Here is a 27,254-nt window from a genome sequence, read left to right on the forward strand (position 1 = left end):
CACTCTGATTTATTCTGGTGTGTGTCCTTCCTACAGGCATGCAACGAGTTCACCACACATGTGATGAACCTGTTGAGGGAGCAGTCACGCACGCGGCCAATTTCACCCAAAGAAATCGAGCGCATGGTGAACATCATCCACCGCAAGTTCAGCTCCATCCAGATGCAGCTCAAGCAGAGCACCTGTGAGGCCGTCATGATCCTGCGCTCCCGCTTCCTTGATGCCAGGTGTGTGTCCTTGTATATGTTTGTGTGTGTGTGCCTGTTTTTACATTTCATACACCACCACGCTCTGTGCTGAAAATCACCTCCCAGTGTAACAACACTGCAAACCTCATCATGTGCTTCCCTCTCAGCCTGATATCCATATGAATGGGTGATGTAGGAGGCCTATCATGCTATAAACATGCTGTAACACATGCTGTTTTGCTGCTTACCACACATGCTGGGCTGGTTTTGCATCTATGGATGCCATTTGGACCAGCATACCCAGCAACACTGGCCAATAAGAGTTTCCTGCGTGCTCCATCACGCTAACTGTTTCCCTTTTTTAATGTAATCGCTTGTTCCTTTTGATGCGTGCTCCGGATTTGCATACATTTCTCCAAGGATAAATCTCACTCAAAGTCTGAGTTGGAGGCATAACATTTAAATGAGGCATGCGCTGCCTTACAAAGCTCCCTATCTATTCTCTTGCAAATGATTGTGGTGGTGCAGCGTGGGGAAGGGAAAGGGAGAGTAAGCTTTCACTGGTTGAGAGGCACTGCCATGCTCAGCTCCACTGATTAATCTACTGGCTGCTGGGGCCCATGCTGTGCACATTTACATATTCTCAAGCAGGCTTTTGGAGTGTGGGACAGAGATTTTAGAACAAATCTCCTCACCGGTAGATACATGGAAAGAGGTTTTACAGGGTTCCCCTCCAGCTTATGTAAAGCCCTCTTTAGATGTGGCACATGTAGACATGACCCGATCAGTGCAGGAGATACAGGGTCACTCAGCTCATGTGATACTTGAACCCAGGGCTTTTTCTTTTCAACCATACTCTGACTTATGTCATAAAAATACTCCCATATAATTAATGTATAGGTGACATTTGAAACTTAAAAAAAAGAAGATATTAACTTAAGAATTGTGGCTTTCTTTGTGATAATGTCACTACTGCTTACCTTAATGTTTTTGCAGATGCTCTTAAACAAAGTCACATTGTAGTCCTACAAAGTTTCTGGCACAAACTTGACAGTTTCTACTGGGCAGCTTTTCAGAAAGTAAAATGTTCATTAGGATAAGATAGTTTTTTTGGGGAAAAATAAGCTGATTTAAAGGCAGTTTGTAATATTTTAGTTTAAAACATTTAAGCAATAAATTGTCAGCAGGGACTGACGTAATAATGTTACATCTCATGGTAGCATTGGATACCTCAAATTCTGTTGATATTCATTGTTAATAGGTGAAATTTGGACAGTTGTGAATAAAAACCTTACTAATGCAACTCTGTTTTATAAAACCAGGTATTTCATCTGACATTCATGATGGTCAGAGTGTGTCCTGATATGACAGATTAGAAACCATTCTAGATCTATGACTGAAATATTATCGGTGCTCTGGTCAGGACTAGTTTCTTTGCCATCAGCAGGGAAACTAACCTCCAAATACTGCTGCCATACCCAGATTGGGTTTGTTTAAAGACATAGCTCTTTTGGCCTGACTTTCTGTCATTTAGGGTTGATCTTTCTCCATCTGTGGTTTCAAACAGCACTTTTTGCAAAGATTTGTTTCTCAACTGTCTCTCCTCTGCTGTCTGGTAAATTCCAGCTAAACATAGTCTCACACGAATCTGAAATGAAAAAAATCAGTGCACATGAATTAGGTTAATGTGAATAAACTGGAGAGTAAACCAGACAGTAAATAACGCAGTATGGAGTAAAGTATGGCAATTTGATACTGTAATTTTCAGTGTTAACATTTTTGCAATTTTTTTTTTCTTTCTCAGACGGAAAGACGGAACTTCAATAAGCAGGCGACAGAGATCCTGAATGAGTATTTCTACTCCACCTCAGTAACCCTTATCCCAGCGAGGAGGCTAAAGAAGAGCTGGCAAAGAAGTGCGCCATCACATTGCCCAGGTACACAACCCATCACCACCTGTAGGAAAACTACAGTAACAAATCAGTGAGATAAACACCCATTTTAATATGAACACGTGAAGCAGCTGTAAGCGTCTTGGCAAAGAACCTATTAATAAGTTTCTGACTGTCATGACTGGAGACAGCTCCTCTAATCTTTTAGCATACCTTTTATTGAGACAACAAAAGACTCAAAGTATAAATATGCCATGTCATAAGTTTGTAGTCTTGTAATTCCAACCAGACAAAGCCACTGTTTGTTTCTATTGAAGCTAAAGACAAGACAAGGTGTAGACAACACTGCTGTCATACCACAGTCCTTCTGTCATCTTATAGTGGATGACGTTTTGTTATAATACACAAGACATACAAAACCCAGGATGAGTACAGCACAATACCTCTTAAAAATAGTAGTAATAATAATAGTAATCATAAAAATAAAAAAAATTAAAAAAAAAAACAAAGAGGACAAACTGTCAATAATAAAGATTTCTGTAGGTCTCATTAATAATTGGGTAAAACAATGAGATCCGATATCATGTATTAAGCGTTTGTCGTTATTTGGGACATAATTGACTGAATTCATTATTATCTAAAAAAAAAAAAAAAAAGTTAAACAATTGTGAATATCTTTGAGTTTTGTGTGAGAGTAATTAGCAGGCCCATCTGCTTCTTAGGAATAGAATGTTAGTGAATGGATGCATGATGATTTACTATGAATCTGTCAGTAAGTTAACAACTTGTGAACATTAAGATGTTTGTGCCAGTGCTGCTGACAAGCAAAAATATTAAAATATTCAGGCACTTTGTTTTTTTCATGTTTGCATTCTAGCACTCAAGTTGCTTTAATCCTGTGAGAATTGATAATAAGGAAAGCAATGACAACGCCAAGGTAAACAGCAGTTTGTGTTTTGAATCCATCATTTGGGAATGGATTGTTTCCGCAGTGGTTTCATTAATTTATACCAAATGATTTGAGGATGCATCTGGGCCTGATTGTGGAAGCTGCTCAGCAGCTGAATGATTTGTAGAGTTTCTGTTTCTTGGCCATAATAAAGGAGAATGTTTACATTCTCTGTGTATTGGAAACTTTGCAGGATTGATTTGGTTTTCATTTTAATGTTGTTTATCATTAGCGCTGGGATTACCCCCCTGGCTTCATCTGGGAGTCCATTAGCAGTAATGGGGTGTTAGCGGATGTTGACTGATTGGTGCTTGTGTGAGTTTCTGATGATAGCTGCAGTCATGGTGACATAATGAGACTGTTATTGGCAATCATTCCATTCTGGCACTAATGCAGATTCACAGCACCAGCCTATGTAGTGCCTACGTCTAACAGAGGCTCTCTGCAGTTTTACACATGCCATTAGGCCAGGCGAGCTAAACATGTTCTGATTTCTCTGAACGCTTGCCCTCAAATGTGGAGAGGTTCTGTCTGTGTAGATTACAGGAGCAATAACTACGTTCTTTTTTTTGTCTACTCAGGTATCCAACTGGTTTGGGAATAAACGAATCAGATACAAGAAAACATTGGTAAGTTCCAAGAAGAAGCCAACATGTACGCTGCGAGAACTGCCGTGAATGCGGCTAATGCATCCTCACATGGAAGCCAAGCAAATTCACCCTCAACTCCAAACTCTGCAGGTGAGACAGGAAGTCCCTGGCTCTGCTCAGCTAATCAACATTTAACTCCTCTCTGTGCAGTTTAGCAGCTTTTGCAGTATATCAGTTTGAGGCTGAAGTGTTAGAAGTCACACAAAATGCAAATCTCCTTTGGGAGGCATACCTGGAAACACACTATTATGATACTGAGCAAACACACATCACTCTAAACAAATATAACCCCTCTGGAGCAAAATGTGTCACAGATTAGCCAACCTGAGCCCCATGCCAAGTCTCCCTATGCTTACTTTCCTTTTGTCTTCCTCTCAGTAAATCATGTTCTTCATGTACAATTGTTTAACTCTATATTTGTTTTTCTGCACTAGCATTCAAAATATAACCTATACAATATACATTGTTCTTATTGTCAGCCAATTCCATGAAAAAAAGCAATGTATTGATCCTTATAAACAAGTATTACCAGACAAAGCTTGTATAATGGACTTATGATAATGTTCAAAAATGTTTTCTGTGAAAAACATGTTCTCTGTTACTCAAACAATATGCCTACATGTTTTAACTGCAGCCGACCTAGCCCATTGTCTGCATAAATCAGTGCTGAAAGTACTGCACATATGTTAACATTTTATTATCTTTGGTCTTTTCATGGGAATTGCTGATAAATGAGAAGAATATTTCATAATGCTTTCTTGTCTTCTTCTTAAAACGCAACAGTCTGATATTTTTGGAAAAGTCTGTACATTTAATCTTACCCATAAATTGATACGAGATTGTGAATTTGGACAAGCATAGCATAAACAGGAAAAGTAGAGGAAAATCACTGGTTTAACTGTGTAAAAAGTTAAAAAAAAAAAAAAAAAAAAAAATCTTGTCATTCTAAATCCAAAAGTTGGATGTTTTTTTGCACATTTTACACAGCTATCAGTATCTTACTGCATTCACAGTTTATGCCAAACCCGTTAAAACTTACCACAAATCCAATTTATCCTTTACGTCAATATGAAACTGTATTCATTATATGACTTTGGGTAAGAAGGTGGACATTTCTCATAATATTGGACTGTTACCTCTTTGTTTCCCCTGTTTTTATCTTTCTGCCCAGAATAACCCGTTAGCACTACTAATATGCCAGAGACAAATCACTTTGTGCAGCTGCATTTCTCCTGTCCTCATGTTTCCTCTCGGCTGTGCTCCTTTGACCTGTGTGGCCCCGGGGCCTGTAACGGAGCCTGGCTGCCTGCTAGCTAACTCTGCATGGTGCTCCTCCAGGCTGCCGTCTGGACGGGCCGCCCTGCTTTGCCTGCTTGCTTTCTTTCTCTCTATGATTCGACTGCTCCCTCTCTTCTTTCAGGTTCTGCTGGCTCTTTTAACATGTCAAACTCCGGCGACTTGTTCATGAGCGTGCAGTCTCTTAATGGGGACTCGTACCAGGGGGCTCAGGTGGGAGCCAACGTGCAGTCACAGGTAGGGCCCTGAGCAGTGCAGCAGAGAATACGGGGTAGACCTCACGCTATTTCCAGACATTCCACACACAGATGTAACTAATAACAAGAGCTGCCAATCCATTTACAAAATTAAACATAAAATACTGAAATATGTATAATGTTTAATATGTATTTCAGCAGAATCAATGTTTAATCAATATAACGAAAGCGCATGTAAATTCAGATCTTTTTGTGTAATAGCACCTTATTTACTTCAAACACAGATTGTCTCCTGTGAGCCACCAGAAATCATCAAGGCCATCAAATCTGTCAGCTTAAAAGCATATTTTTCATGTGCAAAACAATTAAAAACAAAAAATGTGTTACATTTTTCCAGACAATAGTCAGCACAGTTTCTCATATTTTTACAGAAAATATAGCAAGAAAAGATCATGCTGAGTTTTGAAAGACTAATCTTTTTCGCTCTGTACAAACTCTTTTATATTACAGACCAGACTGTTTACAATAAGCATCAGTATTCCACCATCATATGGAAGTGTTCACTATCAGCTAGGATGACAGTGACATCACATCCTCACGCTTAGTTTCATTTCAGATCACAGCAGAAACCTCCACTGTGCTCTGAGCTTCAGAAATGGAGCTAAAATAACTTGTCTAGACTATTTGTTCAATAAGAATTTTGCTCCTGAAAAACAGTTTTGAGTCAGAAAATAGTGATGCTGTAATTCAGTCAAATATCTCGTAATATTAGAAAAATCTAAAAGAAAATGCTAAGCTCTCTTCCTTTCCCAAATGTAATGAATATGTCATTAGTGTGTACACAACCTTTAGACCAGGTTTCATGAAAAACAGTAGTTTTTGTTTAATCCTCCAGACATTTAAGCAGACGTAGGTGAAAACAAAACCTCTCTTTGGAACATCATTAATAGTTCCTGTGTTTCTCCAGTTAAATGTCTGTTGTGTAAAAGTATATCATGTGCACTGCAGAGCTTCTTCTCCATTGGTTATTTTTCAGTCTCAAGGACAGAATATTCATCAGTATTTTTCTTATGTTGTGAGTAGTTTATTTTGTTTTATTGTAAATAGCAAAAAGCAAAAGTTTTAATTGTAGATGTCCTTTTTGTTTGATTGGATCTTGCCGTCTCCAAGGATATATTTGCAGTGCTCTATACTCTTCTTGTCTCTGTTGTTGTCTTGTCATCTCTGTATTTTCTCCTGTGCTTCTCTTGTGTTGACTCTGACCTTGCTTTGTTTGTTGTTTCTGAATGTTTCAGGTGGATACCCTTCGCCATGTTATCAGTCAGACAGGCGGATACAGTGAAGGACTCACAGCCAACCAGATGTACAGTCCGCAGGGCATCAATGTAAGGATTCTTCTTTTTTTTTCTTTCTTCTGCCAATTATTTCAAAGCCATAGGGCTCAGAATGCCAGTTAGTCGGACTTGTCTTCTCTCCGTGGTCACCTAGTTGATTGCTTCTGTATCGGCCGCGCCACAGGCAGAGCACCGCCCAGTGTACGCAGGCGTAGGGTCGGCCGCACACATGTGGAGCCGCCGTCTGAGCCTGTCATGTCCAATCAGGTCTTACGTAGCACCTGCAGCCACGCACGGCCGGCAGTGACCAAACTGAACAAACAGGTGACACCTTCTGCGCCAGAGTTGAGACCCCTCTGACCCCCTGACCTGTGATTAGCAGTCCCGCGGCAAGAATCTCATAATAAAGCCGGCCGCCAGACATCACGCTAAAAATAAAACCCTCCCACCGCTGGAAAGAGCTCATCATGTGCCATAGGGGTGTGTTCCCCTCATGTTTGTGTTATTTTGCAGCGGAGTTGGGGCTGTATAGAAGTGGGGGTTGTGGAGGGGGGGGTTGAGGGTTGCTAGCTGGCGGCTCCAAACAGTAGGGAAATTCACAACGACAAGCCGTGTCGTAAAGGGGAAAATCGATAAGACAGACACAAGGAGAGCAGAGTGTGGACTTGGGACAGCAATCCAAGCGCATTGCTCAGATCATGTTCCTGCCACACTAATGGCCCTGACAGCGAGCCGCGCTGAGAGGACGAGGACGGTCACAGCCGCGGCTGGGTTCCTCTGCTGTTGTCGTCGTGCCTCAGTGGCCATATGATAATCAGATGAAATGTCTCCCGTATAAAAAACATGTATGTGTATTCAAATAGGCTTCCTGGCTGCTCCGAGCGCATCCCACAGCCAGCTGTGATAACCCTGAGAGGCCGCTAACGTATTCAGGCCCTGTTCTTCCTCAGTCCTTTGACCTCACAGATATGGTTCTCCTTGGACGCCTGCTTGCTCTACCACATCTTACACTGCCACAATATGCTGTGTTATTCACTTTTATACTCTGTAAAGAAGCCCTGCAATGCATAATGTAAGAGCAGGATATCTGTCTGCCAGGCTGTTTGCCTGTCATTTATGTAGCGAAGGCTAGTAAGTTGGAATTTTGGCTCCTCACTTGTCTTTTTTACAACAATATACGCACTGTAGTTGTCTGAAATGAACTGCAACATTTTTTGGGGGGTTTTGTTTTTGTTTTTTTGGTCACAGTTTTACATATATTTAAATGGATTATTTTTCAGTTGTTTACACAATGTTACATCATGATTTATTCAACCTTTCCTGTCATGTTTTACCATATTAGGTTACAGAACCTAAACCACAGGAGAGCAACAAATAGATAAACATAAAACATTACTTAACAGTTTATGTTTCCACTTTAATTGTGGGGAAAGTTGACTTTGCTCCTAGGCCACATATTTAGTGTTTTGATATCTTCTCTTAGGAAAACCATCACCAGACATTGGATACTCTCTGAGTTCCCCACAGTCATGAAATAAATAGATGAGCAACAATTCATGATGAATGATGAATAACTGAGCAGATTTACAGAAGTGATCATCATTTCTTAACAGAACATTGGTAATTTTGTATGAATGAAAGTGAACCACATTTTATAGAGTTATGAACTCAATAAGTAACGGCCCTCATTTTTATGATCCTGCACCTGCTTTTACTGTCTAAGGAAAAGGTTGCCCCATCTCCAAAATGTACCCAGATAAATTACAGGATTGTCTCCCAACATGTGAAAGCACATTTTTGCTGCTTCACATCCCTAAAAGTAAAAAAAAAAAAAAATCTCTCTCTCTCTCTCTCTCTCTCTCTCTCTCTCTCTCTCTCTCTCTCTATATTATATATATATATATATATATATATATATGTGTGTATGTATATATATATATATGTATATATATATATGTATGTACGTATGTGTGTGTGTGTGTATATATATATATATATATATATATATATATATTTTTTTTTTTTTTTTTTTTTTTTTTTTTTTTTTAAGACATGAGAATAGAAGTTTTCAAGCCATTGGTTATGGACTTAAAACCACGAAATATACCTCAAAAGTCATTGAAGCTGTAAATATTAATCTGCATAAACAACACGTATAAATCCTGGAAAACAGCTTTACATTCAGATGAAGACATGCCTGAGAGGGTTAAGACTAACATCCAATCCAAAGTAAAAGGGTTTCCATAATGATCGAGCAGATACATAATGCATACAACTGATGATTACAGCCAATTGTGATTCTGAAACAGGCAGAGCATCACAAAGTCAGACCTTCTACTTCTGATTACACATTGTCTGCTGCCTTAAATAACAGCCTTTGAATTGAAAGGCTGTCGAGGACCATTTGCACTTTTCCTGATGGCTTTAAATGTACTTTTATACACTAAATTCTCTGTAATAGGCCTGTCTCCATAGCTCTTACTGTATGTTAATTCTAGTTGTCAGTGTCGTTATTAGTGTATGTGATGTTTAGTTTCAGTGTCCTTTGGCGCAGTCTCTATATATTTATATTATTGAAAATGACAGCAACAGACGTGTATTTCCGACAGAATCTTGAACATGACTTTTCCTCTGTGTTTTCTTCATTATATGAATTTGAAAGTGCAGCGTATGACGGGGCAGACTAATTTACTGTTTCTGCTTGGTTGAAAACTTCAGTATATATATTTTTTTTTTTTATGTCAGTCCACTTCTGAAATACAAGCTGTAATTTGACCAAGGTTAGCTTTTCCTTCTCCGATCCAGGAGTAGATTTAGCTCAAGGCTGTGGGACCATCTCGAAGTATCCCAGCATTCCCAGCTGCGATCATGCACTGCCTTGCCCTGAGGACTTCCATTTGTTGTACCTCAGTGTGTGTGTGTGACCCAGCTGCACAGAGTAATGAATATGAATGCACTGGACTCACCCTCATGTTTGTTTTTCTCTTCTTTTTTTTTTTTTTTCCTCTCAGGCAAACGGTGGCTGGCAGGATGCTCCCACCCCCTCATCAGTGACTTCACCCACAGAAGGACCCGGAAGCGTTCACTCCGACACCTCCAACTGATCCTCCCCACCCTCGTGCTCTTTTGCCACAACAACCTCCCCCACCATTATCACCCCAAACTTCACCTTTGACCCCATCAGGACTGGACATAATACATTTGGCGGGACACAGCTGGGGTCTGGGATGACGTTACCACCATACGGACAACAATTTCACTTTTCCTATCTGGACCACTGCAGCCTCATACCCACACCTCACAGTTTGTACAGTTTCCACTCGATGTCCATGTTGCCTCTTTGTATTTCTCCTTACATGTTATAACTCACGTAGGCGCACAGCTAGCAGCATAAAGCCCACGTCTTGTAAATTGAGATGCTTTCACTCTACCTCTATTCGAAATACCAACACAGACAGCAAACAAATTTTTATAATTATTGAAATTTTACCGTGCACCACCCCTTTCCCTTCCATTAAGCATCTGTTTTATTACCATGCTCGCACATTTTTTATCTCTAGTGCCAAAGTTCAACCCTGGAGGTGAATTTTGATAATGATACATTTCACACTTTTATGTCCTTACATTTTTCATGCCATTACTTGAAGAATTATCACATTAGTCAAGTCTCAGTTGATACAGTTTGTATTTTCAGGCATTTTCTTTTATTTGCCAGATTTTATGTTTGGTTTTTTTCAGTACAAGGCAGAAAATGTACCATTTACATGTGAGCTATTAACAAAACATGTCATCTAGCTCTTGTTTCATCCACAGAAACTGAGAAATTGACATGAAATGCATAATCAGTTATGACGTTAGTGACAATTATCATACGTAAATGTGTACTAAAGCACAATGACAAGTCCTGATTGAACTCCAATGTATGTAAATGTCAAAGGGGCAACAACAGAGGGGAAATGTGTCGGAAATTATGGTGTAGCAGTGCGATAGCCAAATACCGCTGGTAACCAAATCCAAAAGGAAAGTTTAATTCTAATTTTAGGTGCCATGTTGATGTCTTTTCGTTGAGATTTTACATATGGAGTTGGATTCATGTCGTAATCGGAGCACACAGAGGTGTATTTGGAGCACAAGATGGATAAAAACGTCTTGATATTTTACCAGAAAACCTCATCTGTTCCTTTAATTGTGGCACAAATGTAACTCCACAGTTTTTTTTTTTTTTTTAAGGACAGAAAAAGCGAAACCCTGGTCTCTGGTACCACGCAGAAACAACAGGGTTCATATTTTCAGTGTCCAGGGTCCCTTCACTTTTTGTTTCTATAAGTTAACACCACGATCACCTTCATAACCCGATCTAAAATGTGAAGTTCGATTTGTAACCTTTGTTGTATGTACAGTATAGTATGTGGTCTAACATGTATACATAAGTACAATAGTCCTCATGAGATATCAGCATTTACACACTTTGATACCAAAAAAGGCAGAATTTTTATCCTCTACATTGGGATCAGCTTTATCTACATGTTGAGTTTTTCCTCTTTTCAAAGGATTTTATTCTCTAAGTAGGTAGGTTGGTACTGGGGAGTGCCTCCACGTGCTCTAGTACTCTGTATTCAAAGCCAAAAAAAAGCACTTAGAATACAGTCATGTTTATATAACTTACAATGGAAACACTGATGGCACACAAATCCAGATGATGTTGGATATATTTTTATGTCTCCATTTTGTGAATAACTCATCATATTTCTTTTGTTTTTGTTTGATTTTTTTTTTTGCTTTGCTACAGGACTATGTTTCATTTTTATGCTACCATTATATGTGAATTAGCCCAAGAATGCTCTATATACAGTATGTAGATATGCACCTTTACTCTTCTTTTGCATCTTTGACTTTGGACAGTAACCATCTTTAACACAGAAAGAAAAGCAGACGCCGTTCCCGATCAGATGAAATCCTTTGTTTTGTTTTGTACTGGGTTGACAAAGACAAGCTTAAATCCAAGATGGCTGCCGTCCAAATGAAGGTGACGTGAAAATTAGTGTTAACATCACCCCTGCGGCTTTGTTTTTCGTTTCTTTTCGCTTTAAACAAACAAAACTAAAACCCCCAAACTAGTTTCACAACAACGTAAAAGCCACCGGTATTTTTTTACTTCGTCAATGTGTTCATATTGGTTACACACATGAAATCATGGTAGTTTTTGGAGCTACAGCCACAGCTCCGCCTCCACTCACCTGCTCAGTATTACAGCGGAGGGGCCCGAGCACCACTGACACAGAACTTGCCTCCGTCGTGTTCAGGAGGTCATCGGAGTGAACTGACAGCAGCAGCGGCCATGCGGCAAACACAGCCGATTGTTTTTGCACCTCCCAACCCCCCACCCCCCCATGCCATCCCTCCCTCCCCCTCGAAAACAAGGCTTAACTCTACTTTTCACATTGCCTGTCAAATATTATCGAAGCTTCATGTAATGATGCTTTTAGTTTTTGAATATAAAAGGAAAAAGAGACATGAAAAGAAAAATGAACAATTTGTAAAACATGAAATGTTTTATTTGTTGCATGTCTTTTGTTCTTCAATAAAATAACGTACTGCAGTGTTTTGAATGTTAACTTCTTTTTTATAAGGATTTCAGAGTGAAATCGTGGAGCCTTTTTCTTGACAGGTTTTAACTTTTAAGATCTATGTAAAAAGGTATCACATGGAAAACTATTGTCTTTTTAATTCCAATTCAAATCCTGTTTTCTGTGGAGAAAAATAGCTGAAAGGTGTAGGTTTTATGGTCTCTTAATTTGTACTGGCAATGCGTATCCCAAATAAATAGTTTCTTTTGTTGCATAAACAGCTGTTTTGTCATTTTTACTGTTGAGTTTCTGGTTTGGATCTCAGCTTCAACTTGTTTGCAGTTTCTGTCCCAGACTTTTGTAACAGGGTCAGGGTCAGGAGTCACTGTAGGACACAAGTTTACACATTGTAGACTTGTCAGTGCAACACCTCTGGATAACATTGCACGTCTCACTTCCAACTATTCTCCAGCACGCAGGCATTTTATCACCACTAACACAGCGCCGGAGCTCGGCCGAGCTGCCGAGGGGTGTGAAGGGGACATTTTCACAGTTTTGGAAGTGAGTGAAAGCTGTGTGCTCCCGGCAGACAGACGCCTCCCACCCGCCCCCTCCCCTTCCCCACACCCTGCGCTCCCTCCGAGGCATGGTTAATGTGCGTTCCCTGAAAGAGGCGGAATCCACACTTATCTCTCTCCTCCAGATAAACCAGACAGGATGTCTGATTCCGCTCCTCCAATTCATCCGTCCCTTCTTTCCCTCTGCTGGAAAAACAGAAAGAAGGAAAGGGTTGAAACATGAACTTGTGGATTAGTGAGAGGTTCCCAGGAGCATCCAAAATCACAGAGCGTGACAGAGACTGTGGGAGTGACATATGCAAACATGATCAAGTGTAATTACATGGAGAAGCCTCCTTGTTTCTATCAAAGGGCTTCTTTTAGCCACTGTTTGAAGAATGAAAGGCAAAAAGTGCTGGACGTGTGTAATTTATTCATGTGCTCCTGTAAACCAAAAGGCATTGTGAGGCTGATTTAGTCATTACGTGGTGAAAAGGTGTAAATCCTATTCTGAGGCAGATCAGTACATTCTTTTGGAGTCAAACAAATAGGCTGGATCACATGCTCTGCCATGGCAAATGCAATGTGGAGTTCTAAGAAGACAACACTGATCATTACCCATTTGACATGGAGAGAAGATGCAAATCCAATCAGGAACACAATCAGGACTTTTTGGAAATTTATTTAACAAACAAGTTTAATAAAAGGAAAAAAATTGTATAAAGTAAACCATAATAATATATTTTATTGGTACTTTCTTAACACACATCTATCCTGTACCACCTACAGCTGAGTGGGCAATTTTTAAAGTTATTCAGAATGTTACATAAAATACACACACACATATCCCTGTATCAGGAGTGGTGTATCATTTTGCATGGACTAGACATACACGTATGTTAAAATGTTCAAAATCTAATTCCAACAGGCTTCATATATACACTGTTGCCCATAAAGTTGAAATGAAATGTGATTTATTCTTGATAAAGTGTATCTGGGACAGAGTATGTAATCATTGTACCTGGTCAAAGGTGATTACTGATGTGTGGAAACAGAAATAAAAAAATGAATGTGTCTGAAAAATAAATTATTCCAACTTCATGGGCAACAGTATTAATCATGCTGTTCATACATGTTGACATCTGAGCATGATGGAAACATAAAAACATAAAAAATCTGAAGCTAAAATCAGGTGTCACTGAAAAAGTATGTTGTCTAAAAATAAAGTAGCACTTCTAACTTAACAAATGAAAATAAAGTTTTTCTTCACAGCCCAGATTCTGTCAGTAAAAAACTTATAAAATAAGAAAAAAAAAAAAAAAAGACTCATTCTTACACAAGAAATAAAAAACCTGATGACATGCCTTTTTCTTAAACCATAAAATAGCTGAAAAGCGCATTTATAGAAATAAAGCATATCAGTACTGTGAAATGTTTTCATACACCTCCACTATGATGACGCTAAAGTGTGTGTGGTGGATCAGTTATACAAGACAAAACCAAAATTTAATGACGCACTTGAATTTTTTTTTTTTTAAAAGAAGGGGGATATTATTGTAAAAAACAGTCAAGATATTTTTTTACTGAATAGTTTCACAGCATTAGAATTCTATTAATTTATTTTTCACTTTATTTTGTTAATTTCCATATGTCTTTAGGATGGCATCAGCATTTTTGTCTCATCTTTAGGTCCTACGGTAAGAACTTAATATAAATAAGACGAAACATTCTAAATGAATGAGACAGTAGATGTTTTCTGACAACTCCATATATTGTATTAGACTGAAAAATAGTATTTAACTTCATGTTGGTGCTTCATCTTTGTAATTTTTGGAATCTATGAAATGTTATTACAGAAATGCTCATGTCAGTTCTCATCTCTGTGCTGAACCATGTTGACAGACATACAGAACTCAATTTCCAAAGGCAAATATCTCAGAACAATCCCAAATTATTCATCAAAACAACAGATGTGAACACACGGCCCCTGTTTTAACTTCTATCAGTGGCTTCCAGTGAAACAAAGAAGTGATTTTACAATATTTCTGATTGTTTCTTATTCTGAACTCATTATTATATTCATCGAGTAAAAATACCTTCACAGTATCGGGACTAAACTCCATCTGTGTATAGTACCTTTAGTCCTCTCCACCACACGAACCAGGGGTGCATCACCAACTCCTGGACCCTTCACATAAGTATCTTTGAGGCTTCCGTCCTCTCAACAACTGTATTAATAGAGTAAACTTTAATCCTCGCTGGTTCATAAATGCGCACACACATTTAGTTACATTTATTCAGCATTTACTCAGTCAGACAACAACACCCCAACCTTTGCACAGTGATAGGAAGAAGAACATTAGCAGATGCACAGGAAAAAACCCTGCAAAAATACACCTTATGATGTAGAAGCTGTGAAACCTTGACTTCAGAGTCAGAGCTGATTTATTTGTAAGTTTTCACAAAACAGGAATTTGCTTTGGTCAGCTGGTGCAGTAAACAATAAACAGACACCAGACAAAGTGTGAAGGCAATGAAGTAATAAATACACCAGATATGAATCTAACATACATTAATATAGAAAGACATAAATACAACTGTTTTCTTTGCAGGAGTGGAGCTGGGTAAGTTACCTTCAAATAAATCAGATGGACAGATCGATATTTATCATGCATTTCATTATTGATAACAGTGGCTTTGTCCCACATTAACCCACATAAACATCCTCAGAACTGGATCAAAACAATAACTAACATCAGTTTGTTTGGATTATTTTTCCCATACTACAACACCTTTTAGTCTGTGTGTGGTTTGCAGGTAAAACTGATTTTTATGCATTTGTGTTATTGTTATTCTACCTTCATTTTTTTCCCTTTTACTCTAACATTATCTTATTTTCTATGTTTCTATTTTTCTTATATGCTTGTAATTTATAGGCTGTTTTTGTCATCAGTTGTGTATTTTTGGTTTTTATCTGGGGTCACAATGAGTCTTATCATATGAAATGTGTTATATAAATGTTATATATCTTCTCTTACACATTCTTGCAAGTTTTCCTTCATTGAAGCCTCCTCATCACATGACCTTCATCCTAGTCATCTTCCTGCAGACCTCAGCGGGGTTAGAGTTCACATTATATCAATGACAGTAACAAGGCTCATAAAACGGCTGTCCTAATGCACGATGCATAATGTGCATCAGTTCTATCAGCGCCTGCCAGCGTGATACACTTACCCACGCTGAAGTCACACACATGTGCCTGAGGGGAGGGCGACACTGAGGCAGGCGCCGCCGTTCTGAGGTATGACTGAGGCTGTAATGGAGAGGCTTTGTCTCAAGGAAACCTTCTGCATTAAGAAGATGAAACAAGTCGTCTTTTTCACTGATAGATCTCATTAATCCACAAAAATAAGTGCAACTCCAAAGGGATTTTTTTTTTTTTTTTTTTTGTAGGAATAGGGTCAAGTAGTTAGTGACTGTGGGTGTGTTCCAGTCAGTGTTTCTGATTTGGAAACAGTTCAGTTTGGCAGAGACTTGCCGCTGGAAAGCCTCATATTGCCTATGCCACCCACAGATCTCTAATGAATTCCTCTGATCCCAACTTTCATAAAGAAGACATTTGGAAAAGATTTCACAGATGAGTGTGCGTCATCACATCCTTTCAAGTTATTTCAACCGTGGAACATTGGAATCAGAATTTGTAGTATATTGGAGCATTTTGGGGTGTGGGAGTTTTAGACTGTAACTGTTTCTTTATACTTGCCTAAAGCTTCCATAATGAGCGAGATATGGACCTTATCATGTTCTTCAATTACCAAAAACAAGCCTTTAAGTCTGTGCCAGGAGGCGCTGTTATTAAAGAAAGTTATCTCCCCAAAACATGGAGAGAAAATCAAACAAAACAAATGATTTTGTATTTATGATCAAGGACACTCGGATACACTGCTGTTGCAATAATTATCGCAGTCCCATCCAACAACAAAAAGTGCGATCATTCACGTCAACTCCCTGATCTAATGCGCGTCTGTGTTTTCATCTTCTTTAATGTTTCACTGGCATTTTTTGGACATGAAGTCATTTGACACATTTGGTCACTGTGGTGCATTGCTTTGGATGGAAATCCTGTCTTTTCATAAGATAGCAATGCTGATTATGTTGTCAGGATGGATTTGTGTCTAGTAGAAAGTGCCCAGCTCCCTCCTGCTCCATGCACCCTGCTATACACTGTATACTGTAATTTAGGAGGCAGCTGTCATATTGAGTTTTCCTATTATCCAGAGTCAGTCTGAGAGCTGTGGATGCTGCTGCACCACCCACCCATCTGCATCACACACACACACACACACACACACACACACACACACACACACACACACCCTCCATTTATTAATTAACATTAATATCTATACAAATGGTCTAAACACTGGCTGCGTCCTCATAGTAAGACGCTGCTGACCCCTCACAGTCTGACGGACTTCAGGTGTCATGAATAAATCTGAATGTAGAGGATTCAATAATATCAGTCCAATGATAGTCAGCAATTACTACATTAGAGCCTAAAGCCTCCGTAATGAGTGAGATATGGGCCTGATCACACCCTTCAATTACAGAAATCAAGCCTGTAAATCTGTGCCAGGAGCTGCTCTTATTAAAGTTACACCCCCAAAAAACATAGAGGAAAAATCCAACAAAAAAAGCAAAAATATATGATCAAGGACATCGGATTCTCAGCTAATGTAACCACTGCCCGTTCCTACAGTTCATACAAAAAATGATTAGACCATCGAAAGTCATCAGAAACAATGGTTATGCAATCAAGTATCATGTGTATGTGTGTATCATGCGACTAAAACAGACAGAAAAGAAAACATGGAATGCCTAAAAGCACTGTTTTTGTCAGTACAATGCCATAGATATTGATGTTAAAAACTGAAGTGATTTTGGTTATTATCAAGAAAACATGGAGAATGGATAAATATCAGCTCTGAAATGAAAATCTTATGAGTTATTTTGTTGTTATCATTATATTTGTCCAAACAAATGTACCTTTAGTTGTACCAGGCATTAAAATGAACAAGATATTGAAGAAAACAAGGGGTGGTCTATAATTTTTTCCATGACGATAAACACAACAGAAAACCATTATGGATATTTATTAAAGATGATCAGCTCAAAGATTAGGAAAATGATGTGCAGCTGCAATTAAGTTGGTGTTTTTGTGAACTCTGTCTCTTCTATATTTCCTATTTTCTACACCGTCACAGTACAGTCTGAGTCTGTGTTTATACCAGATTTTGAGGAAGAGATTCAAGTGGAATGTATCAATAGAATCAATAGCATTTCTGTTATAGGTGATTGATTCTTATTTATTATTAGTTTTAACACAACTTGTATTTGGAGAAATGTTATGTCTTATAAATCAAGATTTTTTTCAATAAAAAATTTCTATCAAACTGAGGGTTTTTTGTGTTTTATGTTTATTTTTGTGTAGTTATATGGCTGAAATTTGTATTCTACTGTAGCCCTCTGACAGGAATTTGTATTCAATAAAAAACAAACAAAATTAGTGAGAACATTGCGGTGGCTGTGACACATGTATCATTTACATCCAACAGGTTTATCAGATAAATGATCTAGTTGGAAGTCTTTACAAAAAATAGCAGAAGTGCATGATTTCTTTATATTTTTGTTTTTGTGTATTTAGTGTCAGATTTGTGTTAAATCTGATCCATGTACTTCTGTATGTGTTTGAATCACACTTCACAGTATTTAAGAGCAGATATGAAACACATCTTCATACTTTAACTTCTCACGTTCTCATTCTCATCTCAGAAAATATTGTACTACTTGAACTCCACATTTTACTGTCCAGACAATGGTTTCCTTGGCCTTCCTGCTCAGTTAAATGTATGTTTCTGATGTCATCACTGCTGATTGTATTAACATTTAGATATTAGTCTATTTATTTTCACTGGGATGTTTCTATTTGTGAAATTTCAGACCACATAAATTCAGAAAAGTGGGTCGTAAAAGTAAAATAAATTATTTTTGTGGCATTTAGAGTGCATGAATTCTAGTTTTTTTTTTCCTTGGCTGTAAATCCATATTTCCTTTAAAACATTTTCCTTCCCCCAGAGTGTCTTTGGAGTTTGCATCTTGGCCATTTTTTTTCATCATAGGTGAGTTTTGCATCCCTGCTACATTTTTCTGACGGTTTTCAGTTACAGATTACAGTTCTTCATCCCCATCCTGTCCAGTGAAACCCGTGTATCTCCAAATGTGTTGTGATAAACTGGAGTGTTACAGTGTTTATGGGTTGAGAAAATTCTCCTCCATCTTTAGCCAAATAAACTCTTTAAAACCTTCTCAGATTCACTGGAAAATGCAGTCACAAAGGTAAAAACAGCTCAGTTTCTCTGAGTTCATGAAAAGTTGACTTTTTAGAGATTCTCGCAGAGTTTCTCACAGGAGAGTGATGCTACAAACATATGATCATCTCATAAAATAAGACGTATTTCTATATATTTATCTACACAGAATTAATTAGAATAGTTCAACTGAGCTCAACCTTAAATCTAAAGCAGCAAAATGTAAAGCACACATTAAACAGCAGGAAAAATGAATCCAAAAGTAGAATATATAATAGTTAAGTTAGTTTACTTTCACACTTGCAGTATGTTTTGTTGATAATATTTACATACTTTAACTTTAGTAAAGTTTTTACTCAAGTATTTTCACAATGAAGTCGTAGTACTTTTACTGGAGTAAAGGATCTGAAGACTTCTTCCACCACTACTAAAGCATGCCAGAAAATGCTGCCTCACATCACAATCATCTACACAACATGTTTGTCTCAAACTCTGGTGTAATAATGATCCGCCTCAGATACAATTTTTAATAATGTTGGTTTTTGTTGTCACTATTGAATTGTCTATAAAATGTACCATTATGTTATGAGACTAAATGTCTAATTATTCATAAATGTGCAATTATTTTTACAGGCCCTTTACAGAAGTCACCGAGGGTCAACCCATGCAAACATATAATATATGTAACCATGTGAAACATACGTGCATAGGGAGTGAGCACATATATGAACAAACTACATATGAAACAAAACTTATTTTAATTTATGCACATAACTACGGTTATTTTATACATTATAAACTTACATCTGCACATATTAAGAAAATGTAGTGCAATAATAGATTTCCATATGTAACAGGGCAACATTACTTTTAGCACAGAAGCACTTATGTCATATGTTTAATTACTGTTTGGGAAAGCTGTTCATTTTTAAGAGAATAAAACCAATTGTTTGAGAGTTTATTTGGGAAAATTAAATGCTGGAAATACTGATGTAACATAAAAAAACATTAGCATGTTTAACCCATAAAGACCCAAACATCCATGGACAACTAAAATCCTGCACTGATATAAAATCCTAATCCTATCAATCCATGTAAATAATTAGTGTAAAATGCAGTTTGTCATGCTTTCACGGTCATCAGATATGACCCATCTGGAAATTCAGGGGCTCTGTAGTTACCGTGGAAACATCATCATCTTCTACAACGATACATCAATAAAACCCATGTAGTTTGATAAATGACAATGGTTGGAGACACTTATTTTATGTTCAGTTAATGATATATTTTGCACAATAATGTGTCTTTTTCTTCAGTTTTTTTCTTAATTTTTCTCTGTTTTGGATATAATAACCCTCAACTTTAATCTGAGCTTTAATGAACAAATACAGGATGCGGAAGCAAAATTTACAATATTTTGAGGCAGGGATTGAAAGACAGTGTATGACCAATTAGTTTATTGAAAGTCATGAGAATTTATTTGCCACAAGAAAATTTACATAATAGAAAATGTTTTTATTCTATGTGTCCTCCTTCTTTCTCAATAACTGCCTTCACATGCTTCCTGAAACTTGCGCAAGTGTTTCTCAAATATTCGGGTGACAACTTCTCCCATTCTTCTTTAATAGTATCTTCCAGACTTTCTCGTAATAGTTTTGCTCATAGTCATTCTCTTCTTTCCATTATAAACAGTCTTTATGGACACTCCAACTATTTTTGAAATCTCCTTTGGTGTGACGAGTGCATTCAGCAAATCTCACACTCTTTGACGTTTGCTTTCCTGATTACTCATATGGGCAAAAGTTTCTGAAAAGGTATGGATAATAGTGTTAGGTATGATTATGACATCAATATATGTTTGGTTTCAAAACAATTGACGTAGTGCCTGCTGAGAAAAAAAACAACTAAATGTTCATTGTAAATTTTGCTTCCCCACCCTGTACATAATTAATACATTAAATATGGGGAAATATCTGATTTTCACCTGAAAATGCAAAACACAAAGCATAATACTGGAGTACATGGTGATAAATAACTTAAGAAAGGATGAAAAAATATATATATTAAAAAAATCATTTGGGAACTGACACAAAAGCAGCACTGGGTCTTTATGGGTTAAAGCAGTGGTTCCCAACCTTTTTTGGCTCATGACCCCATTTTAACATCACAAATTTCTGGTGACCCCAGACATGCAAAACAAAGACATTCATTCTTGCAAAAATTAATTTGTTTTTGATCATGTAATAGTTTGCTATACTATGTTGCAATCAAACGTTAATTTTAGACGACATTTAGTCTATATAATGTATATTATTATGGACGGAGGCAGAAAAGCCAGGTGTAGATTACTGCACAAAGTGAGAATTTTATTTTCCTTGGTCAGGATATGTACAGTCAGTCCAACTTGGATTTCCAAGGCTGACAATTAATACTGAACAAACAATAAGTCAAACTATGAATTATGAAAGAGCTGCAGCGTCTGAAACTAACCACAATGAACATTTGAAAGATAAACAGTACCACAGTGCTTCAGTTTCAGCTTCACAGTTTGTCATGTCTTATATGTATTCTGATTGTCTCAACTCACCGAATATTTGCAAGTAATAATATTGATTTTTTTTTTTTTTTTTTAATACATTTTTTTTTAATCAATTACTAGAAATTTCAGGCGACCCCACGTGGGGTCCCGACCCCAAGGTTGAAAAACACTGGGTTAAAGCCACTAAATCCAAAACTCCATGGGTTTGAGTTAAAGTGTTATACTATATGGAGCTAAAACCATTAGTGGTAAATAGTACAGTATCTAGTGAATTGGACTAATTCCTTCCATCCTTGAGGTGTTGGTGGCTGCTGAACTCACAGGTTGTTGCCTGGTCTTTGTTTATGATGTGGATCTCCTCTGCAGACCCCGGTGTGACCTTGTGCATCTTTGAGCTGTCTCAGCAGAGCGTGGGCCCTCGGTGGCTGACACAGCGAGACGTCTGCCTGTTTGGGGACAGAGGGTGTATGTAGGTCAGCCATGGGCCTGCATGCTGTGACAGCAGGGCGGTCACTGTGCTGTGCAGCAGGACTGGGATTGGAGTGGACAGAGAGACCCGGCGTGGAGAGAGGCCCCCCTCACACGTCAGCACCAATACTTCCTCATTTCCCCCCTTAAACACTTTGACATTATCAGGCCACACAGAGCAACGTCCGCCCTCATTATTCTCACCTTTGGTTCTGCAGCCAAATGGGCAAAGAGGAGAAGGAGAAACACGGACAGAAACACGGCGCACATCAGATCATGGTGCACGTCTGACAGGAGGGAATGGTCACTTGATTGGTGATGCCTCGTCTGTGTCAGGTTGGTTTCAGACACACTGACACCAGAAAGGCTCCAACAAGGACGCACTTTGAACTATCCACTCATTATTCACCTTTACAGACTCAAAACAGACTCAAGTTCCTGACAGCACGAGGAGTTTTCTGAAATACAAGCAAACTACTTTTTCATATTTTCATTATGTTCATTAGAAAAATAAATCTTCCAAAAGCATATTCCACAAGACACACGGTAAACAAATAAACACATCTTTAATTGAAAAAGTGTCAGGAGTACAGATCCACGCAGAGGCTCCCAGCCCCATACACGCTGACATACTGCCATCTACTGCTCAAACGCAGAGGGTCAGGTGTTGTATGACAAATTATAAGAGACACTCGGTGTCAAACAGCTTTAGAAAGAACAGAGTAGCATGAAAATAACAGTACACAAAGATGATGGTGATGTGAATGTCACTGCTGCACGTGAGGAGGAAGACTTTGGGTGAAGTACTAAGGAGGAAGGAGTTCATCGGTTATAAGGATGCATCGACCCAGACGCAGACTTGATGTTTGTCTTGATGCTGCTTGGCATTTTTCCTGTGAAAGAAAAAATATATATATATAGATAAAAAAAAAACTTCAATGCACATGACAATCTACTATCTACAAACTATTAAAGGCTGTGTTAGACTCTGAGCATATACAGGTCATTCTACTTAACTGCAAAGTGATCACCCTAAGAGTAATTACAAAAGCATTACATTATGCAAATATTAGACATTTACTGAGATCCTTCAATTATCTAAAAAAGCCTAAACAACATCTGAAGTGGTGATATGATACATACAAAAATGACCATTTATTAGGTACTTCCTAAGTGTCCTACCCTTGGAAATTTCACCTTATGAAAATGCTAATGAAAGAATTTTCCATTGTTTTAAGAAGAACATCTAACTTTTTAAGTTTAAAGGTAAGTTTCTTTATAAATCATGCAGCTTTATGTAAATGAAAGTTTCATGTCATGACTGAAGTTTTAGTCGACTGGTTGTTTTTAGCCACTACTTAACATAGAAGTAAATACTTTTTATAAAATAAAAAAAAATGCTGAAAATCAGTGTAGAACTTTACGGAATACCACAATTAAACTTTGATTGTCCTGCAATAAAGCCCGATTTTTGGGTGTTATTGGAGAAAAAATGTAAACATCTGTAAAGCCCAACAGGACAGGAAATCTCTCAGATCGGCTCTAGCAAAGACAGCATGGTGTTATTTCAGTCAAATATAACTTTTAAGCAGATAATCAAAGGATTTCAGCAAACATTTTTCTTTTTTTAACAATTAAAAATCTCTTGGTTGAATTACAGCAGTTAGCACCAGTTTATCAGCAGGTATTTTACATTTAATATTTTGGGCTGTTCTCTGCCTTTTAGTGAGGAGAAGAGAGAAAAAAAAGTGGACCAAAACCACCGAAGGACGGAAGGGCTTTATTTCATACTTGTGCACATGGATGAGCTCAAAGGTCACTTTAGACAATAATTAATGTGAAACAATTAGTAACTGATTTACTGACATTGAAAACGTGTAATTGTAGCAGAGGAGTAAAATGCATTATATCAGGGGGACAGAGAGTGTCACCAGTGGATTAACTTCACTTAGACGTTACTAAGTCATTTATTCGTTGGCAGAAATGACAGAGCGTTAAAAAACACTTGATTTGCTTTCATTTATTGTTATTCTTATTAATAAGAATATGAATACAATAAGAATAAGAGTCCAAGTGAATGATAGCCACTGCTGGTGGATATGCCTTCTCTCAGCATCTGAGGAGATGCTGTCTATTAAAACAGTAGACACTTTATTGATACAACAACTCAATCAATAAAAATATTTTATATTATGTTTAAGGAAAAGAAAGTATTTTACATGAATGTTCTGACATTCATGATTAGGAAAAATTCAAAGATTTTGGAATCAAATTCAAGGCATTTCTTCTCTTTTCAATCCTTTCTGTTTGTGATGACCTGCTTATAAACAGTTAAACTTACAAACCATTTGACTGAACTTTACTAATAACACTGGTCTACAAGTAAAGTGCCACCTCAATAAAATTAGTGAAACTTTACCAAGTTTGAGTCACGAATAAAGAAAAATTAAGTCAAAAATGCTGATTGGCTGTAGTTTCCAAAATACAGTCTTGGGTCAAAATATGAAATTCTGAGAATGAATGAGGGAATGGGTTTTACTGAAGAAGAATGTTTGTCTCAGAGCTACACATCTACTCCAAAACACTGTCTGCACCTGACAATAGATTCACTTTTCACATTCTATCATATAAACATCAACAAACCAGTACTTTTTTCATTTGTTTTCAAATTCATCTTACTTAAGTATGTAAGATTTACCACATTTGATCTCTGAGGCAGATAATTTCTAAAAAACTGTAGACCACTGCAATTATTCTTCTTATTGGTCTTATTAACATGAATCATAAAAACATCTTCATTTAATCCATGACGATGAAGCTACAGATAAATAGAAATGCGTAGCAAAAAAGAGTATACTCCAAAAATTTCACAGAACAGGTGATGAGGTTTTTCGCACATGTCGAAGGAGGAAGTGACTCTGCTGTAGTTTCACAGTGTGTGTAACCAGCCCGTACTGCTCTGACATGTGTAACTGGTAATCAGTGTGACATTAACAGTCAAAGCTGTCGTACCTGGCTGTCCTTGCTGTTGTGGAGCCACAGGTCCTCCCATACCTGCCTGTTGCCCTGAACCTCCACCTATGGTGACCTGCTGTAAGGTTGGCCCTCCACTCATCATAGGCCCTTGTCCTGGGTGTCCAGGGGCCACTGGTCCAGGGGGTCTACATTTGGAAAGCCCCTTGCCAAATGCCACCGCTCCAACCAAAGCGTTGGTGTCTGCAGGGTTGAAAGATGGCTTGTTCTGTCGTAGGGCTGAAAGAAAACACTCATAAATGTCAAATTATGCTCTTTTACAAAATTTTTTTGGATAAAAATCCTGTACTGTTAGTGAAACTTACCTGCACTTTCTGCATCTCTATCATCGCGAGGATTGTTCAGCTTCTCCAGCAGATTGGAACAGAGCTTATTCAATGTCTGGATCTGTTTCTGTTTGGAAAATCAACCAACAGAGCATAAAACAACTGAAGATTAAGAAAAAATGAAAAGGTCTGCATATTGTTTGGCTCCAGGATGGTGTTTCAATCAACATGCTCACATTTCATTAAAATACTATAAAGAAAAATGCTAAGAGAACTGAATTGCCCATTTGGAACCAAGCATTGTGCAGACTTTTACATTTTTGTAACCTCAAGTATTGTTTTCTTTGTTGTCTTGCGCCTGTATTATAGAAATTCAACTTCCACATCTTGGCAGAGTCCTTTCTATGTATTTATTCAGAAATGAAACACACTACAGATGTCCTTTTATTCACTGGAAAAGCAAGAGCAAGAAATAACTGACCTGTGCCACCTCTGGGCCAATACGTGCAGCCTCTGCACTCAGCTGTTTCTCCTGTTCTTCCACCTCTGGATCAGGCTTTGTACGTAAATAGTCTGGCACGATCTCATGGCTGAACACTGGGACACGCTGCTCAGTTAGTTTCTAAGGGAGAAAAATTAGAAGTGACAGATCAGAGAAGTCATTAATTATGTAAGATACTTAGATGTAATGTTCAAAATGAAAGATACTCACTGCTAAATCTTCATCTCTGTCCGGATTGAGAAGAAGTGGGATTATGACCTGGCTGCGAAAGGATGGGGTCTTCTCATTCTTAAGCAGTTTGTTGATGGTGTTCAGCTGACCAGACAGGAGGGCAAAGTTGTCCAACACAGACGGCCTGAACAAAGCAACAATGACAATGATTCCAGAAGCAAAACACTACAACTGGAAGTTCTTAGAAATCCAGCAGGTAATTTAGTAAAAGAAGGAAAATAATTTTAAGGTCTATCTGTGAAGTCTTATACCTAAAAGTAAAACGTACTTTTACGTAAACATATTAATGAAGAAATTGCTTGTAAACAAGTTGAACAACCAACAGTTCAGTTGCAAAGACTGAAGATCATCTATAGGAAGGGTAGGATAAAGTAGGAAATAAGTGTCCCATAAAGGATGTGTGAATGTGGATATCCTTGGATATTTTGGTGTAATCCTCAACAGCAGATGAAGGAACCAAAATGAAGGACAAATGCAGAGTTGAAGTAGAGGAACCACCTGCACAGACTCTGTTCTGCTGAGTCGAAGGCAACCTTCTATTCATACATTTCAAGGATCTACTTTTATCGATACAACAGTTATAACAGAGTCCCATCACAAGTTTTTTTTTTTGTCTGAAAAACTGTTGATGGGAAGAGGCTGCTTTTGGTGACGAAAACTGATCACTCAAGTGTCTAGGAGTAACGGTTAGTTTGACGGTATCAATATTTTACTTACCATGTCAATCGCTCGTATTCATTTTCCAATTTATAAATAAATCCGTGCAGAGCGTTTTTGACATGAGCCACTCGAGAAATTAGCGACTCCACCGAGGCTTCTAATTGCTTCTCTTCACGTTGCTGACAGAAAGCAAAAAAAATAACATCACCAGTTAAAAAAAAATACGTTAACCTAACAGACACCTCTTTTAAAGAGCCTACTTTACTTTATTATTGTCGTTAGCAACTAGCATGCTAATGCTAACTCACTACACAATTAAACCAGAAACACCTTAAAACGGTAAAACTAACATCAAATTCCAGTGAATTTTCCTACTTATAGTATAACAAAGGAAGCAAATTTGTGACAGGGGTCAGTATAATAACTTAATTTAAGATTACCTGCATTGTTGAACCAGAAGCTGAGTATGATGTGTTTTGCTAATACTCGCTCATTGCACTAAGACTTCCGGGTAAGTTTCTTTCAAAATAAAAGCACGTATTTCATTGGGACTATTT

General features: G+C 37.9%; 2 protein-coding genes across 2 annotated transcripts in view; one reads left to right on the top strand and one right to left on the bottom strand.

The window, feature by feature from the left end:
* The window catches only part of LOC115418123 (pre-B-cell leukemia transcription factor 1-like), a 57,858-nt gene extending 45,507 nt beyond the window's left edge, over window positions 1–12,351 (top strand). Inside the window, 8 exon segments of the mRNA XM_030132474.1 lie at window positions 33–231; window positions 1,993–2,047; window positions 2,050–2,120; window positions 3,605–3,647; window positions 3,650–3,769; window positions 5,100–5,212; window positions 6,468–6,557; window positions 9,518–12,351. Coding sequence (XP_029988334.1) covers window positions 33–231; window positions 1,993–2,047; window positions 2,050–2,120; window positions 3,605–3,647; window positions 3,650–3,769; window positions 5,100–5,212; window positions 6,468–6,557; window positions 9,518–9,610 — 784 coding nt within the window. The 3' untranslated portion in view covers window positions 9,611–12,351.
* Window positions 12,352–22,547: 10,196 nt separating this feature from the next.
* Window positions 22,548–27,203, bottom strand: med8 (mediator complex subunit 8). The gene is made up of 7 exons (XM_030131713.1): window positions 27,138–27,203; window positions 26,755–26,876; window positions 26,017–26,161; window positions 25,786–25,926; window positions 25,344–25,431; window positions 25,018–25,257; window positions 22,548–22,898 (listed from the first exon to the last, which is right to left on the bottom strand). Exons 1-7 carry the CDS (start codon window positions 27,141–27,143, stop codon window positions 22,828–22,830), a joined length of 813 nt encoding a protein of 270 aa, XP_029987573.1. The 5' UTR covers window positions 27,144–27,203; the 3' UTR covers window positions 22,548–22,827.
* Between the last annotated feature and the right edge of the window lie 51 nt (window positions 27,204–27,254).

Source organism: Sphaeramia orbicularis, chromosome 4, assembly GCF_902148855.1.
Source record: "Sphaeramia orbicularis chromosome 4, fSphaOr1.1, whole genome shotgun sequence".
In the NCBI taxonomy this organism is placed as follows: domain Eukaryota; kingdom Metazoa; phylum Chordata; class Actinopteri; order Kurtiformes; family Apogonidae; genus Sphaeramia; species Sphaeramia orbicularis.

Bases quoted from the DNA above. Each gene is read 5' to 3' on its own strand.
- med8 (XM_030131713.1), bottom strand. The intron at 25,432-25,785 runs GTCAGTTATTTC...TTTTCCAAACAG, and splicing joins TTGGCCCAGAGGTGGCACAG to AAACAGATCCAGACATTGAA. The intron at 22,899-25,017 runs GTACGACAGCTT...TTTCTTTCACAG, and splicing joins ACAACAGCAAGGACAGCCAG to GAAAAATGCCAAGCAGCATC.